General features: G+C 50.5%; 2 protein-coding genes across 4 annotated transcripts in view; one reads left to right on the top strand and one right to left on the bottom strand.

Annotated features, from left to right (window-relative positions):
* Positions 1 to 814, top strand: part of IL12A (interleukin 12A) — a 3808-nt gene extending 2994 nt beyond the window's left edge. Inside the window, exon 5 of the mRNA XM_027647662.1 lies at positions 374 to 814. Within this exon, the coding sequence (XP_027503463.1) occupies positions 374 to 544 (171 nt within the window). The 3' untranslated portion in view covers positions 545 to 814. The remainder of the gene's footprint in view (positions 1 to 373) is intronic.
* A 451-nt stretch (positions 815 to 1265) lies between these two features.
* Positions 1266 to 12592, bottom strand: CARD8 (caspase recruitment domain family member 8). 3 transcript variants are annotated; one of them, XM_027647443.1, is made up of 15 exons: positions 10763 to 12591; positions 10653 to 10684; positions 10377 to 10436; positions 9789 to 9839; positions 8277 to 8324; positions 8139 to 8182; positions 7972 to 8021; positions 6996 to 7216; positions 6665 to 6915; positions 5534 to 5668; positions 5128 to 5266; positions 4734 to 4787; positions 4536 to 4619; positions 3307 to 3576; positions 1266 to 2227 (listed from the first exon to the last, which is right to left on the bottom strand). In XM_027647443.1, exons 1-15 carry the CDS (start codon positions 10777 to 10779, stop codon positions 2208 to 2210), a joined length of 1476 nt encoding a protein of 491 aa, XP_027503244.1. In that variant the 5' UTR covers positions 10780 to 12591; the 3' UTR covers positions 1266 to 2207. The 3 variants fall into 3 exon arrangements, with proteins under 3 accessions (XP_027503244.1, XP_027503246.1, XP_027503243.1); XM_027647445.1 differs by having other exon boundaries at positions 10653 to 10681; XM_027647442.1 differs by having other exon boundaries at positions 10653 to 12592.
* Between the last annotated feature and the right edge of the window lie 6880 nt (positions 12593 to 19472).

Raw genomic sequence — 19472 nt, 5'->3', positions numbered from 1 at the left:
AATTCAATATATTAATTAAATAATCAAATAATTCCAATTCCACCCTCGGCCTACCAATGCCACAATTCAATATATTAATTAAATAATTCCAATTCCACCCTCGGCCTACCAATGCCACAATTCAATATATTAATTAAATAACTCCAATTCCACCCTCAGCCTACCAACGGCACAATTAAATATATTAATTAAATAATCAAATAATTCCAATTCCACCCTCAGCCTACCAACGCCACAATTCAATATTCCCAATGCTTCGCTTACACAAACACACTCTTATTCCCAAATCTTACCCTTGATCCACGGGGGGGGGGGGTAAAAAAGCCCCGTGGAGTTTTTGGGATGGGTGGGATGGTTGTAACTCCTTTCCCTGTGCCAGGCCCTGGACAGCAGCCGGAACGTTCCGGAGCCGCCGGCGGGAGCGGGAGCGGAGTCATTCCCGGCGAGGCTGCGGCTGTGCCGGGTGCTCCAGGCCCTCCGGATCCGCTCCCTCACCATCTCCAGGATGATGAACTTCCTGAGCTCCCCGGAGAGCTCCCTGTGAGCGGCAAAAATCCACCCAACCTGAGGATTCCTTGGAGAGAAAAAAAAAAGCCCAGCGGGATCGACCCCCTGCCACGTGCTCGGGGAGGGGGGTTAAAAGGAATTTTTAATAGGCACAGTTTCCATAAATCTTTTTTTTTTTTACGGAGCTGTGCCAGTGCCTTTGGAACTGTCAGGTTAAACTTCTACATTCCTAGGAAATAAGCTAGATTTTAGCACCAACTGTAATTTATCATGTTTTATTTATTCAGCTTATTTTTCCCCAGTTGAGACCTATTTATAATAATCCATTTCCTCGTGGGTCCCTTCCAACTCAGGATATCCTATTCCATGATTTATTTATGATATATTATATTCCTTATTTATTCTATTTATTGCCTAATAAAATTCAAATCAGCTTAAAAATCATAGTGACTGTTGTTCCTGGAGATACAATAAGAATACTTTTAAAATACTTGGAATACTGCTGGCATGTCAAGGTAACTGGGATATTTTAAAATCCTGTTTCCATCTTGGATTGGGTTGGATGGGGCTTGGAGCAACCTGGGCTAGTGGAAGGAATGAGATGCTGCAGCAGCAGAAGCATCAAGGCTTGGAGAGATGGCAATGACCTCACAACGCTTCATCCAGTAGCCAAAATTAAAAAATAAATCCAAAATCGTATGTAAATAGTGTCAATGGTTCCCATTTAATCCTTTTTTTTTTTAAAGTTTGCTTTTTTCTTTCATGAACACACTCAGAGGAAAGTGATCCCAAGCATCCCACGTCCTTAAAAATCAGACAATCCCGGATCAGGTCACCGCTCTCGTCCTGCAAATCACATTATTCCCAAATCTTTTCCAATTCTGTAGCACGTGGGGGGCCTTCCCAGGGATTCAGGCTCCTCCCATGGTAGTTTAAGCACCTAATTCGAGTTAAAATGAATCAAGTAAAAAGTAGAAAAAGTTTCTCATATAAAAAACAAATTATACAACATAAAAAAAGAAACCTGTCTCATAAAAATACAGACTATACAGAGAAGAGTAGCAAAGAAATTCCCAGGGAAAATTCCAAGCTGCCTGGAGTACATAGTGGTGCTTCTGTGAAATCAGTCTTTGGGGTTTTTAGAGAAGAGAACCACAGCTTAACAAGGACTGAATGTACAGGAGTATGTACAGGAATTATATATACACAGTGATTATGCAAAGGAATCTGTCTGCAAGCTTAGGATTATCCTTCCCTGATTTTGGACATCCATGAGAAATCCAATGTACCTCCCGCTTCGGGCAGTTCAGTATGGGGTTTTTTAAGGGGATGAAAGTTCCTGTGTAACTTTTCTCCCTTGTTTTTTCCCCTGATGTAAATGAAAATCTTTTCCAGGTAGCGATCCTGGAGCGAACAATTCAACCTGGTTTCTTCCAGTGTTCCCATCTTTTAGGAGAGGCTCAAAGGAGGTGGCAGTGGTGGGATTCCCTGCGGGTGAAGCCCGGAGATATCGGGATCCACAGCTCCTGGAAGTCTTGGAAGTGGCTTATATCCAAAATTTCATTCACATTCCTTGAGAAGATCCAGCCCAATCTTCCCTCTGAGTGATGATGCTTTGTATCCTCCTTCCTGAATCCCGGCAAGATCCCAGAGGAGAGGAATGGCTGGATGGGGCAGCTCCCACTGCAGGTCCTTCCAGCTCAGCACTGAGCCGAGAAACCTGAGGGAAGGAAAACACAAACACAAGTTATCTGAGCTCTGGAAATCACTGCAGTATCCAAGGTAAATTAAAACTGCATTAAAAAAAATATTCCAGATGAATAATAAACGTCTTAAAACCCCCCGAGGCAGCACAAGGCTGGGGCACAGGCAGGTTTGGGAGGGACAGTTCTCCACCCTTTACAGCCAGGTTGTTTTTAGGGAGAATTAGGCATGGAATCAGGTTGGGAAAGACCTCTAAGATCATCAAGGCCAACCAGCACTGCCAAGGTCACCACTAACCCATGTCCCCAAGTGCCACATCCACAGGGCTTTTAAATCCCTCCAGGGATGGGGACTTGACCCCGTGCCAGGGCTTCACAACCCATTCCATGAAGACATTTTTCCTAATATCCAACCTAAGCCTCCCCTGGTACAACCTGAGGCCATTTTCTCCTGTCCTAGTTAAGGAATTAAAAAAGAACAAGGTTTTGCTGTTGCAGAAAAAAACCCACATTTAGTTTTTGAGGACAGTTGCCCTCGGCTGGTTCATAGAATCATGGAATGGTCTGGGTTGGAAGGGACCTTAAAGGTCAGCAAATTCCAACCCCCTACCAGGGGCAGGGACAGTTCTCAGAACTGCTAAGTCATCAGTCAGGGAAAGGTGTTAATTAAAATACACAAATACAGAAGAATATATAAGAACAAATAAAAATACACAAGAATAAAGACTCAAACATCTCCTCTTGGGACTTCCAGAGAAGACCAAGAATTGGTCTGGGTGTATAACACTGACCTGCTTGGCCAGGACAGCCAGGTCCTGCTGAGAGTGCTCTCAACACAGTCAGTGCAGAAATATTCTTCATTTTATATCAGTCTGTAATTTCTTTTTTATTTTTTATTTATTTTGATTTTTGAAGGGAACGATAAAAACACCACAAAAAAGAAAATCACCCTGATAACGGAAGGGAGACAATTTTGACCTACACAGTCAACCACACACTGGGGAGTTGGTGAATTCTCTGATGGGAATTCTTAAAACACAGCTGAGATGGGATTCAACAAACAGGGATGGGATTCAACAAACCCAGAGGGAGATACCTTGCAGCATTAGCTCCAGCTCATAGGATCCTTTAGCACCCAGACTCCTCTGCAGAGCTTCTGCAGTGCCATTGCTTTGTTGTCTGTCCCTCCACTTCCTCAGCACCAGGAATTTTTGCATGTTGACCTCGTCCTCCATGCCCTGGATCTCCTCGATGTCCTTCATCTCCATCTCCAGGCACTCGATGGCGATTTCCTTCCACTGCCGCCCCAACTGCTTCGCGACCGCCATCAGCTGCTGGTCCGTCAGGATTTTTGTTCCAATTCCATCTGAAAAGACATGGACATTCTTCCTAATATCCAACCTAAACCTTCCCTGGCACAACTTTCCTCTCCTCCTGTCCCTTGTTCCCTGGGAGCAGAGCCCGACCCCCCCCAGCTCCCCCCTCCTGTCAGGGGGGTTGCAGAGCCAGAAGGTCCCCCCTGAGCCTCCTTTTCTCCAGGTTGAGCCCCCCCAACTCCCTCAGCTGCTCCTGCTGCTCCAGTCCCTTCCCAGCTCCGTTCCCTTCCCTGGACACGCTCCAGCCCCTCAATGTCCTTGTCATGAGGGGCCCAGAACTGCCCCCAGGACTCGAGGTGGGGCCTCCCCAGGGAAAAAAAATCACTTCTGTGGTCCTGCTGCCTCAGTATTCCTGATCCCAGCCAGCTGCCATCGGCCTCCTTGCCCACCTGGGCACATGTTGGCTCATGTTCAGCCACTGTTGACCACCACACCCGGGTCCTCTTCCCATGGGCAGCTTTCCAACTGCTCTTCCTCAAGCCTGGAGCATTCCAGGTAGTGATTTGTGGAAGTCTTTAAATAAGTGAGCTCAGTTTCACAGGATCACAGGATGTGCTGAGTTGGGAGGGACCCACAAGGATCACCCAGTCCAACCCTCAGCCCTGCACAGGAACATCCCCAGAGTCACCCCCTGTGCCCCAGAGGATCATCGAAACCCTCCTGGAGCTCTGGCAGCCTTGGGGCTGCGCCCACTGCCCTGGGGAGCCTGGGCAGTGCCCAACCACCCTCTGGGGGAAGAACCTTTTCCTGAGATCCAACCTGACCCTGCCCTGACACAGCCCCAGCCATTCCCTGGGTGCTGTCCCCGGTCCCCCCAGAGCAGAGTTCAGTCCCTGCCCCTCCTCTACTCTTCCCAAGGAAGCTGGAACTGCAGTGAGGTCTCCCCTCACTCTCACAGGACACAAAAAACCCCACACATGTTATTTTAAAGGGCACAGAGAGGCTGTACCTGCAGTGCCACCAGTCTTTTGCTTTTTGCTACAAAGTCCCCCTTCTTCCAAAATGCTGAGGGTTGGTTTCCTTTTTTTGACACCTGAGAAGGAAGCAAGAGGTGAAGTCACTTGTGTCACATCTCCTGAGCTACAGGAGCAAGGAAAGGGCACAGAGAACAAGCCACCCCAACCCCAACATCTCCAAGCTGACTTACTGCCTGTGCTCCTCTTCTGCTCGTTTTTGTTCTGATCATAATGGATCCAGTCCCCTGGAAAGAGTTGGCAGAGGAATCAAAAGGTGAGGGATGAATTCCCAATTTTTTTGCCCAACCTTCAATGATTCTCAGGCACAAACCAAAGCTGTTGGGTGGATTCCAACCCCTGAGAGGAGGTTTTATATAACGAGATTTTTTTCCCCTTTTATTCAACGTGCTGCAGCACGTCAAAATAGGCAACAGAACTGTATGTTATAGTGCAATAATTTGCAAAGTTATATTATATATACACATAATAATATAATATGTAGTAATATGCAGGGGGGTTGGAAGTAGATGGTCCTTAAGGTCCCTTCCAAATCATTCCATGATTCCCTGAAGCCCAAAGACTCACGTTCTCGGAGTTTTGCTTTCCACACAGTTGCATCAGAGTCCAGTTCAACCAGAGACAAGGTGAACTCATCAGGTTTCTCCACATACACTTCAATGTAACTCTTCAGTTTCAAGAGTGATCCATCAACAAATTCAATTTCCTACACAACATAAATGTTTCAAAAATCAATATTTACCCAAAACATAAACTAAAGAGGAAGCAATTGGGACAGAGCCCAACTCCAATCCCCTCAAAGTTCTCCTGCTGTAGCATCAGGATTTCATCCAAAATTTTAGGGCTCTAAGAGGTAAATAGAATGTGAAAAATGGTCTTAATGTACAGTGCAGTAATGTACAGGAAAAGACTTTTTGGGCCATATTTCTATGAAGCTGCAATGCAGGAAGTGAGGGTCGTTTAAGGGACTTACCTCAGGAGTTATTTCAGCTTCTGGCTCACAAACCAATCTGTACCTCTTTCCATTCTGGAGTAATTTTTGGCACACAGGGGGCTTGTCAATCTTAACAAATTTCTTATTTGAATGTTTGACAGCTTTTGAGATGTCCTAAAATTTAAGAATACGGTTTCAAGGTTACTCATTTCAGCAAAGAAATTAACATTTCAAACCTGTGGTCACGGGGGTGAAATGAGATAAAAGAGTTTGCAACCCTGAAGAAAAGGAAGGTTATTTGTCCCTGTCCTCACCGTATCAGGGTAAAATAAAGTCATGTTCCTGACACAGCCAGATATGAACCATCAGTACAACACCAACTTCCTAATTATTTTTCCATTGCAAGGAATTCTGCAAAGCTGTAATTTTATCCTGGTTTAGTTCCACATCCCCTCTTTTCTCTCTGCTCTGTTCTCCTCATTTGTGACGTGATCTTTGGCAGCAGGAAAAATTGGAGGCACGTGGATGAATGCATTGTCAGCTGTCTTCCCAAATTCCCAGGTACTTTTCAGTGGGAATGTATAAACTAGTACAGGTCTCGGATGGCCTCTGGCAAAGCAAATAGATTTGTCTGAATGGTCAAATTGTCTTCCTGGTAGATCACACTTTTGTTGCTGCCCTGTCATGTCATCTGTAGGTATTTTTAGGTGATTTATATAAAACAGATGTGAAAAGCACAGCAGTGGAGAAGGTTATGAGGAGCTTCCTGAAAATCCTCTGGGTTAGCAGACGTTTCTGTCAGTACCAGATACTGCAGAGGTTCATTAGTGGAATTTGGGAGAGGAGCTGAAGCAGGCAAGTTGGCCAATATAATCACTGAAATATCATGCACCTTGGCCAGGGTAATTACTTAAATACCATGTCCTAACTTGGCACATCTCAGCATGGAAGTGTCATTATGGAGAGATGGATATCTTTGCACGTAAACACTGAGGTGAGAGAAGGGCATCCCTTGGTCCCAGGCCTGGTTGGACAGGGCAGCCTGCTCTAGTGGAAGGTGTCTCTGTCTATGGGGGACCAAAACCAAAGCATTCCATGATCCCACCCCTCACCCTGCCCACCCCCAGCCTCGTGTTGTGTCCGTATTGTCCCACCCGACACGCGCCGCACCTTTATGAAGGAGTCGTTGTTTGTGGCCACGTAGACCCGGAAGGACAGGGAGGGATGTTCATCCACGGCTTTGTAGAGGATGACAGCCCCGTGGTACTGCACAGGCTCCTGGCTCTGGATGAGGGGCCCCACGGGCGACAGGGAGCTCACCACCCACCTCACGTGCGAGGCCGAGTAGGCGGCCGAGGGTTCGATGGCCGCGCCCTCGCCCTTGACGTGCAGCACCTTGAAGGCCATTCCGGCACCATGATCTGGGGGACAACGGGGCTGCTCAGCACCTCCCGCTGCAGGAACAGCCCCCTCCCACCTCCCATTCCCCCCGGGCACTCACCCCCGAGGCACAGGGAGTGTGGGAACTGGATGGAGGTGAGGGCGGGGGCCGAGTCACAGCGCACGTCGAAGAGGGGCCCGCCCACGATCCACGGCTTTGCCACCAGGCTGGCGTACTTGCTCCAGGACAACAGGGAGTAGGTGATCTTCACACAGCCCGTCACCTCGAAGATCAAGCCCGTGAGGCTGCACTGGTAGGTCCCCTCTGCATCCAGCTGCAGCCTGGGGTGGGCAGAGTCACGTGTTAGCTCGGCTTCCACTGCCAAAAAACCCCGTGGAAATGTGGCTTGTGAGGGATAACGGAGAAACTCCCTCCCCAGCACTTTATCTGAACAGCACAGGAGCCACAACAATGGTTTTGTCTCCTGTCTCTGTGTTTTAGCTGCCACGGGACAGTTGAACACTGGTAGAGCCCGGTCAGTGTAGGTAAAGTAGCTGTAATGAGCATTTTGCATAGTATTTGCTGCCCGAGGCAGCTGTTGCAACATAAAAGGCTCAGACTCGATGTCAGAGCCAACACTGCACGTGGACAACTTCAACATCCAACATGGAGAACACCAAAGGATACGTGGACACCAACATCCCACACCGAGGACAATTCCAAGGCAGAGAGAGGGAGAATAAGGCTGGGATCCATGGAAAAATGCAAGGTCACTGCTAATGGGGAGAATGAAGCAGGGTAAGATCCCTCATGTGTGTTCAGACTGAAATGAGCACATAAAAATGTGCCTGATGTTAATTACTGCAGCAAGATGAGGCAGGAAACCCTCCCAAGAGTTTTCTTGGACCAGGATCTGGAGACAATATAGGTAACTGCTCTAAATTGCTTATTTTTAAGGAATTGGGGATATCTTCCACTATATCTCCAAATGCATTTGTGCAGCAAATTACCATTTTCCCACTTAAACCAAAGACTGAAGTATCTTGGTGAGAACAATGTAAATTTATACCCAATATATTAAAAAAAAAATCCATACACAAATTGTCCTCCAGCAAGTCTCCTTGGGGTCACTTCCTCCTTCTGGTCCTATAAATAAATATAAAAAAAATACATCTTTAAAAAGGCAGTGAGAGAGAGGAATTACAAGTTGCAAATTATCTCATGCAAAATATATGAGTTGGTTTTTTTTTCTTCTAAACCTACATTTTCATTTCTGCAATGCTCACAGGGTGGCAGGCAGTTCTCTCCTAGTGGGAAAAGAGGAAGATGAGCTCATTAAAAGCAAAGTAATTAAACAGTCAGGCAAAAAAACCCCAAAACCCTCAGGAGATCTGTTCCTACCTGATTCATTGCAGCTCGGTGGAGATTCCTTCTCCTCCTGTTCTTCATCTAGAAAAAAAAGAAGTTTGCATCAAACACCTCAGTCTCCAGCAGGTTTTTTTCCTCAATTTAATTTGCCTAAATTCATAACTTTTTAAGGAGAACATTCCTCATTCCCCCAGGACAACCCCCCCCCCAGTTTAATTTGCTTAAATTCATAAAGCCTTAAGGAAATGAGCATTCCTGAGACCGAGTCCTTGCAGGCTTTGCACAGCTTGGGAATGAAGCTGATCATTAGGATACAACTTTTGCCAAAAACTCCAAAGTTGCCCAAACTACTGGAAATTCTCACAGCAGTTAAAAAAAATATTCATCCCCAGGACGAGCCTCATTGTGCCAAGGACAAAGTTCAAACAACCGGCACGGAAAACACACCAGCCTTGCCAAGGAGCAGGGAAAATAGAGATATGTTGTTTGCAGTGTGTTTGTGCCTAAAATGATTTGGAAGTGCCTGGATCCTCCTTGGTAATTCCCAAATGACCGAATGGAAGAGGAGCTGACACCTCAGGCTCGGAGCCTGGAGGGGGGATTTTGGAGCAGGTGGGTGGTGGAGCCGCTGTGCCGAGCGTGAGGATGGGCTGCTTCCCATCCCAACATCCCAAGGAGAGGGACCCTGGAGGGAGGCTGTCCCAAAGGCATCCCAGGAGCAACACCCTCTGGACAGGCAGAGCTGGGAGAGGCAGAGAAGGTCTTGCTGCAGCAACAGCCTGGCAAACATCAACCAACACTGCCAGACGCTGGCTGCTTCCCAAGGCGTTGCTATTCCAGTCCCTGGAGCTGCAGCAGGGATTGGAATCACAACAGGAACACCCACTGCACATGGAAGCTCGTGCCCCCTGTGCCCCTCCTTCCTGGGGAAGCTCTCCAGCAATCCCAAGGTGTGGAGGTGATGGCAGGGCCAGCTCTAAACCCCTCCTGCCACCCCACATCACCCCTCCTGCATCACTTATACCAGCTGGCTTCCTCATGCTGTGCAGGACAAATACAAAGGACACAATAAAACCACACTCCCTGACCTTCCTCCACATCTGACGAGGGAAAACATTGTAATTATTTAACTCAAGGCTGATAGTCTTGCACAAAAACCAGAATAAACTGCTGGAGGCACAACCTGTGGAAGTGCAAACCCCATCAGATTTTCATCAACAGCTTCCTTTAATTCTTTTCCTGTCCATCCTGTTTTGCCAGCTTTGCTGCCAAGTTTTAAGGCAATTTATGGCCTCGTGGTGTTTGGACAACTGTTGTGCTGCAAAAACAACCGTGGGGTTGTGTCTGGGAGGTGAAGGAAACACGAGCTGCTGCTCTTTGATCATTGATTGGAAATCACTGGTTCCCAAAAATATAATTGGAAAAGCCATCTCTGGGTTAACATTCTACACTAACTGGGAGATTATTCCCAGGAAAAGCAGTTGGTTTAAACTGAACATCAGTTTCCAGAGGGAGATAACAGGTAAATCACAATGTTATGCTCACCTGACTCCTCCTCTGAGCTGCTGCTGGAGCTGCTTCCGGAACTGGCCTCTCCTTAACAAATTAACACCCCATTAGGCACAGATGGAATGAATCCAAGGATACATCCAGAGGTTTGGATACATCAGGTGAGTCAGCAGGTTACATAATATAACAGAGCAGAAAAAATACTGAGGCAGAGAAGAGCATCAGAGCATCAAATCCCAGCAGTGTAGAAAACTTTGGGGTCACCCAGGCCCTTCTAAAGGGTACCTGTGGTGTTCAACATATTCAATGCTAATGTTTTATACAACCTGGGATTGTTTTGGAGCTTCACCCATGGCATATCCCAGTTAAATTATGGTTTTCCATGGCATATATGTAGGTGGGAGAAGCCTTGGTAGGAGCTGTGTGTCCCACCAGGGACGTGACTTGTGCGGATGCACCGAACGTGGCTTTAATAAATTATTCTTACAAATGCAAGTTGAAGACAAACCAGCATTAGAAAGTAAGGGACATGCTTCAGGACGTGCTTTGTGGGGAAATCTGGGATGCAGGGCTGGCCACACCACCCCAAGGGTGAGGAAAGCCCTGAGCCCCACATGTGCTCACCCGCCAGGTGCTCCTCGGTGGAGCCCTCTCCCTCTCCCTCCGTGCCACTGGATGTCACCTCTGCAAAGGGAAAAGCAGTCAGGGAACACAAGCCTGAAAAAGATTTAACCCTTCTCTTGGCAATTTTCTACTCAGCAGCTCGGAGAAAGGGAATAAATAGCAATCAGGATGAACAATCAAAACAAAACTGATCCACAAACTAAGGTTTTACAGGGTGGTTTTTAAAGCCAGTGGTTATAAAATTGCCCTTCCCATTCCAAAGGAAAATTCCTGTACCTTTTTCATCTGAAGAGAGGGACTCGGCTCTGCTGGAAGACAAAAGGAGACACACATGAGTAGAGCTGCCAATCCTTTCCCACGCTTCCACAGGAGCAGCATTCACCCACCTCCCGCCCTCTGGCATCGCTCCCAGGCTCTGGCCAGGGAACTGCAGGCTGGGAGGTAACTTAGGACGGGGGGCTGGTGATTAAATATTCATTTTCTCCAACATCCTCCCCCGCTCTGGCTCTGTTCTGGCCCTTTCGGGGCTGCCTGGCTCTGCTGTGTGTGATTCCCACCGGCCCCTTTTTCCAAAGCCCAGCCCTCCGTGCCAGGCGCCCGTTGGATTTGGCAGCAATCCAACCAATCCCCAGCGAGGCACAAAGCTCAGATAAACACGGTGGCTGGGATGTGGCAGAGGATCCAACAGCCCCACTTGTGGCCTGGGGCAAATTCAGACCAACCTTCAGCCTCCACTCACCCTAAACAAGGGAAAATCTGCTGAGTTTATCATTTATGGACAAAGATCCAGTTTGGAAACCTTTCCCTGGAGCTCCACAGTATCTGTCATGCAGCTCCACCAAAGCTGTGCTGAGGGAGGGAATGGCCCTGGGTGCAGACACCATAAAGCAGCAGGTGACATCCAGCCCTCCTGCACTTTGGAGTCACCAGCAATATTCCAATGGGAGGGTGGAACAGCAGCCCTACACATGCAGGCAGGGAAAAAGCAACTATCCCTTTGCTTTTTGGCATGCCACGGTGCCACCCTGGTGATGCCAAGGGATGTTGGTGATGGTGAGGCCAAGATGTGGGAGTTGCTGTTCAGCAGCTCAGCCCAGGAGGGTGATTTTGGCCATCCAGGAGGCTGATTTTGGCCATCCCAGGCTGCCACTGCATCCACCACCTGCCTGCTCCAGGTCCCAGCTCCCAGGATGCACATGGAATGAGTGGGCATCACCACAGGGGTCAGAGCCCTGGCTGCTGCCACGCTGGGGCACTCAAACACAAAACTGAGAAACAAATGAATAGGTGGTAATTATAGAGGCAGGAAAATCAACCCCTAATGATTGGACTGCTGAGGAAATAAGGAAAGAGATGCAAGCTGGGAGGTCCTGAGTGCAGCACAGCAGAGGGGGTGCTCCATGCTGGAGTTGGAAGTCGGTGGGTCAAGGGCAGGAAAAACTGGGAAAGGAAAAGGGGTTTTCCCCCCCCTGCAGGAAATTACACAACAGTGTTTGTGCTTCCAAACTGTATCTTAAAAAAAAAAAATAAAATAAAATTATACATATCAGCAATGTTTGGACAAGGCTTGGATATTCCCCAGGCACGGCACACGAGCCAAGAGCTGTTTGTGCAACCCTTCAACCCTTCCACCAAGTGCTGGCTTGCTAAATTAGGTTTGCTTAAATCACGTTTGGCTTCCAACCCCTCGCAGCTGCATTTCCCGCCTCCCGAGCTGAAAAACGCGCTCCGGAGGGCAGGGAGAAAACAAGAGAGAAAGGAAAGAAAAAAAACCACAACCAAGCAAACCAAACGCACGTTGTCCAGGCAGTAACTGTCCACGGCAATAACTGTTAATATGTTAATATTAACCGCGGCAGAGAAAAACACGCTGCCGCCCCTGCCCTTCCCTGCCGGAGGATCCCGGTGGGAGAGGGGGTTTCCCAACGCCCGCTGGAGCGTGAGGAGATAAACACGAAGATAAACACGATCGCTGCTCGCGGCGCAGCTGCCTCGGGTTACGGCAATAACGGGAGCGGGACCCCGGGGGGCTCATCTTCTCCAGCTCCATCCCTGCTCCCGGCTCTTTTCCCGGCCCTTTCGGGGCCGCCTGGCTCTGCTGCACGTGAGTCCCACCGCCACAAGCCCCCGGCCCTTTCTGCCGAACTCCGGGGCTCGAGGTGGGGCAGAGGGACCCCGGGGTCGGGGAGGGGCTCGGGGGGCAGAGGGACCCCGGGGTCGGGGGGTGCTCGGGGGGCAGAGGGACCCCGGGGTCAGGGAGGGGCTCGGGGCGGAGCGGGGCCGGGGCAGAGGCTGCCGGGGGGGCTGCGGGGGCTCGGGGCGGGGCGGCAGCGCCGCTGGCTCGCTCGGCGCTTTTGTCTGCCCGGGGAAGAGGATGCGGAGCGCGGCGACGCGGAAAGGCGGGGACCACCCCCCACCCCCTTCCCCCGCTGCAGGTGCACGGGCGGGCACCAAACCCGCCCGTGGATGGGGGTTTTTGGGAGGGGAAGGACCTCCCGTGCTCGGTGCGGGATGGGGGGGGGACACGCGGTGATGGGGAGGGGGAGGGAGGGCGGGGCTTGGGATGGAGGAAACAGAAGGATGTGGAGGGATGCAGGTGGTTTGGGGGATGGGAACGGGGCTGCGAGGATGCTGGGGGATGGGAGGGATGTTGGGGGCACGGGAGGGGCGGGGAGGACATCGGGAGGGCTGGGGGTGCAGGGGTGCATCGGGAACGGCTGGGAAGGCATGGGGAAGGGCAGGGGGTGCAGGGGGGCACCGGGAGGGTGCAGGAGGGCACGGAGAGGATGCAGGGGGGCATCGGGAGGATGCAAGAGGGACAAGAGCGCTTGGGGTGGCCAGGGGATGGCGGAGGGTCCCGGGGACGGCGGGGAGGGCCGCGGGAGGATGCGCGGGGCCGGGTGATGCCCGGCGGGGGGTCAGCCGGGTCCCCAGGGCCCCCCAGCCCCGCTCACCTGTCGGGCTCCTGCCCGCGCTCGGACATCGCGGCGCTGATCCCGCCGCGGGACCGCCTGGGAAGCGCCGCCTCCTCGGGAGGAGGGGCGGGAGCGCAGAGGACACGCCCCGGACACGCCTCCGGAGCGCCTTCCCGGCCCCCCCCGAACACGTTTTTGGGGGTTTACTGGGTGCGCTCAGGTGCTCCGGAGATACTACAGAGATACACGGGCTTGTATGTACACGGCACTCACACACCCCCCCTCCCTCAGTACGGGTGCAGATATGTATGGTGCGACTTCATAAATATTTATATTTTTATATATATACATGTCATATTATATTATATATATGCACACGTCATATTCTGCACATATTATATATTAGGAGTATTGTATATACCTACTAGAATAATAGAATTGGGTTGGGTAAGGATCTTAAAGCCCATCCAGTGCCACCCCCTGCCATGGGCAGGGGCACCTTCCACTAGCCCAGGTTGCTCCAAGCCCCGTCCAGCCTGGCCTTGGACACTTCCAGGGATTCAGGGGCAGCCACAGCGTCTCTGGGCAACCTGTGCCAGGGCCTCCCCACCCTCCCAGCCAAGAATTCCTTCCCAATATTCCATCTAACCCTGCCCTCAGGCAGCTGGGATACACAGCAGGTTGTGCCCCAACTCAGGCACATGGGCTGGCACTGCCACCAGTTTCCTGGCTGATGCCACACAGGAACCCAGGCACTGAACACCCGTGAGGAAAGAGCTGCCTGTGCCACTCCCATTGCCCTTTGCTGACCCTGAGGGCAGGCAGGGCACTGCCACCCTGATGTCACCCCATCCTCTGCCTGCAGGAAACACTGTGGGCAGCTCCACACACCGCCAGGAGTTCAGGGAGGGAAAATACCACGTGCTGCCCTCACAGTTGGCACGTCAGGATCTGCCCTGAGATGCTGGCAGAGCTGCTAAGAAAAAGAAAAAAAAAAAAAAAACAGAAGTGAAAATAAGATGAAAACCAGCCCAAACTTGCAGCAGCACATTGGCATTCTTTTTTTTCCTTCAAACAAAAAGAATGAAAGCTTCCCAGGTATTTTGGTAGTAAAATGCTCCTGAAGCATCTCAGGTGCCCACAGAAGTGCAGTAAACCCCGGAGAGCCAGCAGTGGGTGAGAGGATGGCACCCAAGTCACCTCTGCAGGGCAGTCCAACAGTCCTGGAGAACCTGCAAAACCTGGGTGATGGGGAATTCCAGGCCTCCAAGAGAGCTCCAGGCAAGGAAACCCCCCCTTGCAGACCCTCAGGCCCCACCCCTGCCACAGTTCTCCCAGGCTGGAAACATCCAAAGTCACCTCTGTTTGTGCCCAGAGAAGCCCTTTGGAAAGAGGGGGTATCAGGTATTTATTTTAAGGTTATCCCTCTTATTCCAAAGGCTCATCCGGCCCCAGTCCACATCTCAGCATCACCCTCCTCTCCCTGTGCCAACCCCAAAGCAGCTCTGGTGTGTCTGGGGTGCCCCTTTCTGTGTCTGCCCAGGGCACCCAGCAGATAAGCTCTACAAACAAATGTAAGTACTTGAGTCAACACAGGCTCAAAATGCTGCTCCAGGTGCTTTTGAAGTGCTCAGTTCCTGGGTATAAATATGCTGAACTGGGAGCCTCCTGATGCTGCCATTTCACCCCCAGGCATCCAACCACAGCCCTCTGCTGTTCCTACGTCACCAAACAATTCTGGAAAATCCATACCCCCAGGCAAACATAGGCAGAGAGCTCATGGGAACAAGCTGTCATGTTTGGGCTGCAAAGGACGGGTGTAAAACTGGTCAAAACCTGACCACAGAAACCAACATTTCATGGGAGACGCTGAGAAAGTGAATTAAAGGGTCGGTTTGGGCAGAGAGGAAAATGCCAGCGAAGGAAATCCCCTTGTTAGCACCACCAAGGCACCAGAAAAAGGAGAAGGAAAAAGTTCATGAAACAAGGACACGAGTCTGAAAGTGCAAATAATTGTTCACAATGAAGAGTAAACAAGAAAAAAAAGGCAGGACAGAAGGGAAATGAGGAAGGGAAGGCGGATGTGTCTTGTCTCTCCCAGCCCCATCCCTTGGAGCTTGCTGAGGTTGGCTGTGCTGAGCCATCGTTTTCCTGCTTTCCCAGACATCCTCACGCTGAAATGAAATGCAATAAACATCCTGCTGCTGTGACAACACACAGAACGTTCATTAATTACGCACAATCATCCCTTAATTACCCCCGGCAGGCCCAGCCCAGGCACGTGGTTTGTGGGGTCGCAACAGCTCCATCCCAAACGCTCCAATGAAATGTTTCCCTCTGAGGGTCTGATTCACCACCGGGAGAAGATTTACATCAGCAACCCTTTCCCAGTTTAAACTGGAGTCACGCGGTGGTGAAGAGAGGCTGGAGCTCAGTTTCCCGAAGCACAGATCCTCTTTCTTTCGAGGACTGGGACAGAACGGGGAGTGATTTAGGGAATAGCTCGAAGGGATCTTTCCAAGCGCTCGCAGGGCAGCACCGGGCGTTTCCCTGCAGCTCCTTTCCCATCTCCTGGGAAACGCCGGCCAAGCCTCCCCGGAGGGGTCGGGACACACATGCTGAGATACCCTCAGGTTATTCCCTTGTCACCTAAAAATCAGGCTCTGGAGGCACCCGGAGTGTTTTCACCCTGTTGTAGGTGCATCCCTGAATCCCACATCCATCCCAGCCGCGGGGTAGGGAATGAGCAGTGCCATGAGAGGCCACCCAGTGTTACAACGGGGATAAATCCCAGACTCCCAGTGCCTGGACCACGCGTGTGGAGGGCAACAGGAGTGTCGGAGGAGATGAGGAAAAGAGCCAGCTCTTCTCTCTCCCTCAGCAGATCTGAGCAGGGTTTTCAGAAACAGGTTTTTCAGCACAAAGGTTTGTAATGACAAACCTCTTCTTTGTCTTTTTCTTTGTTCTTTTTCTTCTTCTTCTTCTTCTTCTTCTTCTTTGTTTTCTCCTCTTCCTTTTTTTCCTTCTCCTCCTCCTTCTCCTCCTCCTCCTCTTCCTCCTTCTCCTACTTCTTTTCTTCCTCTCCTCCTTCATTTTTTCTTTTTCTAATCTTCTTTTTGTTGTTACTATTATTAGTAGTAATAATAGTAGCATTACTATTATTGTCATTATTATTATTACTATTACCACTTAGAGCAGGCTATACATTTGCTTTTTGGATACTATTTGAGCAACCAATATATTTAGCAGAGCGCTGACCAGAAAACAAGAAAGAGCCATAAAGAAAACTGATGTAAATGCCCTAAATTTCCCACTTTGGGGTCCCAGCTCTTTCTCTGCCCAAAGCCAGCCATGACAACACAAAGTCACGAGGCTGCAGGGTTAGCAGTGCTCAAATGGATTGTTTGCCTCCTCCAAGGATTCATGTTTTGTAAGAAAAAGCTCCATCAGTGGCTGGTTGCACTTGCTGGATTCCATCCCAGCACAAGAGCCTGTGTGTTCCAGCCGTGGATGGGATCATTAAATGGATGCAAAGCAAGAAAATCTCTTTGAATGTATTGAAAGAACAGCCATTCACAGATTCCTGCAGGAATTTGTGAGGGCACCCTGTGCCAAGCTCAGTGTGGGCTGGAATTGTCAGCTCGGGACAAGGCACTGTGCAGTTAAATCCCCTTTGTCAGGAAAGGGACATTTTTCATTCAAATGACAAATGAGTGCTGTGTGATCCTGTTGTAACTAGCTAAATCGTGGAATTAATGTTTGGCCTGACCACAGAATCATAAAGTCATAGAATCACAGATTTGTTGTGGTTGGAAAAACCCTCTAAGACCATCGAGTCCAACCATCCCCAGCACTGCCAAGGCCACCACTGACCCATGTCCCCAAATGCCACATCCACAGGGCTTTTAAATCCCTGCAGGGATGGGGATCCAGCCCTGCCCTGGGCAGCTGTGCCAGGGCTGGACAGCCCTTTCCAGGAAGGAATTCTCCCAATATCCAACCTGACCCTCCCCTGGCACAGCTGGAGGCCGTTCCCTCTCCTCCTGTCCCTTGTTCCCTGGCAGCAGAGCCCGACCCCCCCGGCTCCCCCCTCCTGTCAGGGGGTTGCAGAGCCAGAAGGTCCCCCCTGAGCCTCCTTTTCTCCAGGCTGAGCCCCCCCAGCTCCCTCAGCTGCTCCTGCTGTTCCAGCCCCTTCCCAGCTCCGTTCCCTTCCCTGGAAACACTCCAGATTCTCCATGTGCTCCTTATCCCGAGGGGCCCAGAACTTGAGATGTGGCCTCCCCAGTGCCCAGCACATGGGGACAACCCCTGCCCTTCTCCCGTGGCATCGCTGGCACGAGCCAGGACGCCGCTGGATTTGGGATAACGGGATTAATGAACGGAGCTGCTTTCCTGGGTGCTCCCCAGGGCTGGGGGCTCCCGGCCCCCAAACCCCTTTACCGGCCACTCTCCCAGTCACACCAGTGTCTGTAGCGATCACACCAGTGTCTGTAGCGATCCACAGCAGTGGATCCCCAGCGGTATCTCCAGTGATCCACCCCGGAGCCGCCTGCAGATGGCAACAGCTCCCCGGCCCCGCTGCTCCTCTCCCGCATCCCCCTGGAGCCGCTCGCGGCTCATCCCGGCTCCTCAGAGAGAATAACAGATGATAACTGCAATAATCATAAACCACAACAATAAAAAAAAATAACATAAAATAATAAATCGACGGTATAATAAAATAATTTAAAAATCGTGGGATCGTAGAATTATTTTTAAAAGTCCGATAATGGGTGGTTTCATTGAGTTATGGAGGAGTCCAGCTGCCTCTAAGCTGGGAATATCCCTTCCTAAAGGCACAAACGAGCTCACTGGAATCCTGCTGAACTCCTGCTGCACCACTCAGGCAGTTCCCAACACATTCTGTTATAGTGCAGAAATACGTGGGGTTTGCAGAGACAGTTTTTATTCTATTCCCAACTCTTATTTTTTCTATCACAGTAGATTTAAATGGGAAGAGGGAAGGTTTAGAGGGAATACTGGGAAGGAATCCTTCCCTGTGAGGGTGGTGAGGCCCTGGCACAGGTTGCCCAGAGAAGCTGTGGGGGTTTTTTTTACTATTTTTGCTCTGTGGGGTTTGATTTTGCTTAAATAAAAGGCAGGGACCGGCTGCTCCTTGGGGTAAAAGCAAGTGAGGAGAGAGGAGGATTCTAAGCCAGGAAAGGAGAGGAAGGAAACCAGAGGGAATTGCTGGATGGGGCAGGAAGGAGAGACAAAACCCCTGGCTGTGGCTGGCAGCAGATGGGAAGCACAACAGAAAGGAAGGTCAGTGGGCACAGGGGGGGAATGAAAATGAAAGGATTAAAAATGCGTTTCGGCCTCAGACACACGTTCTCCTGCTCAGTAAAATACATATTTTACTGTATATTATTGATCTGTATAATACATAGAATACTAAATATATATTTTACTATACATGTGCTTTGCCTCCACTCCGTGGTTTGAGGAGCTGGTGGTCAGAAAATCAAGGTTCTGGTGGGTTTCTGGGGGGCGGGGGGGGCTGAGACCATCACCCACCCCCAGCCTCAGCCCCCCAACCCGGGGGGATGCTGAACTCCCCAGTGCACAGCAAGGTGGGATTTTCCCCTTCCACCACCAAACCCGTGACACGTTTCCCTATTTTTTTATCCTGATTTTTCAGGATTTGAATGTCAGCGGCTGAACTAACGAGCCCAGGCTGTGCAGGAAGCCGGGGCTGGACACGGCAAATCTCTTTTGGCCCGACGGGACCCACCCACCTCATTCCCAACAGGGAATGTTTGCCCTTCTCCACCAGCCCACCAGTTCGTGGCTGCCCAAAAGTAGCCCACCAGTGGGGTGGTGGCCAGCAGGATCCCTCAGGCCCGAGGATTGGATCCAGGGAGGGTCGTTCCGGAGCTTTTCCCTGCTTTTTGTGCCGCCTCCGAGGCCGACGTGGTTATTTATGGAGTGTAAACACCACGGCTAAAAATAGCAGGATCAAACCTCTGCTGCCCCCTCATCCCGCCCCCACGCTGCCCTTCCAACCTCAGCATCCTCATCCCGCCCTGCGTCTCTTCCTTAGGATGCTTCCCTGCGGATCACACAGCCCCACACCTGCCCTATTCCCAGAAAAACAGCTTTTCTCCCTTTCCCCACCCCACTTTTTAACGACCTCCTTCCC

Source organism: Corapipo altera, unplaced genomic scaffold (genome assembly GCF_003945725.1).
Source record: "Corapipo altera isolate COAL_440 unplaced genomic scaffold, ASM394572v1 113, whole genome shotgun sequence".
Taxonomy (NCBI): Eukaryota; Metazoa; Chordata; class Aves; order Passeriformes; family Pipridae; genus Corapipo; species Corapipo altera.
The sequence above is the reverse complement of the archived record's forward strand: the minus strand, read 5'-3'. Positions and strand labels throughout refer to the sequence as shown.

What these genes read in the sequence shown, in the direction of transcription:
- CARD8 (XM_027647442.1), bottom strand. Translation starts at nt 10,779, where the DNA reads ATGCCAGAGGGCGGGAGGTGGGTGAATGCTGCTCCTGTGGAAGCGTGG. An exon ending in CCTCTCTTCAGATGAAAAAG is followed by an intron (nt 10,437 to 10,652) that starts GTACAGGAATTT and finishes TTCCCTTTGCAG; the next exon opens with AGGTGACATCCAGTGGCACG. An exon ending in ACACTCCCTGTGCCTCGGGG is followed by an intron (nt 6,916 to 6,995) that starts GTGAGTGCCCGG and finishes GTTGTCCCCCAG; the next exon opens with ATCATGGTGCCGGAATGGCC.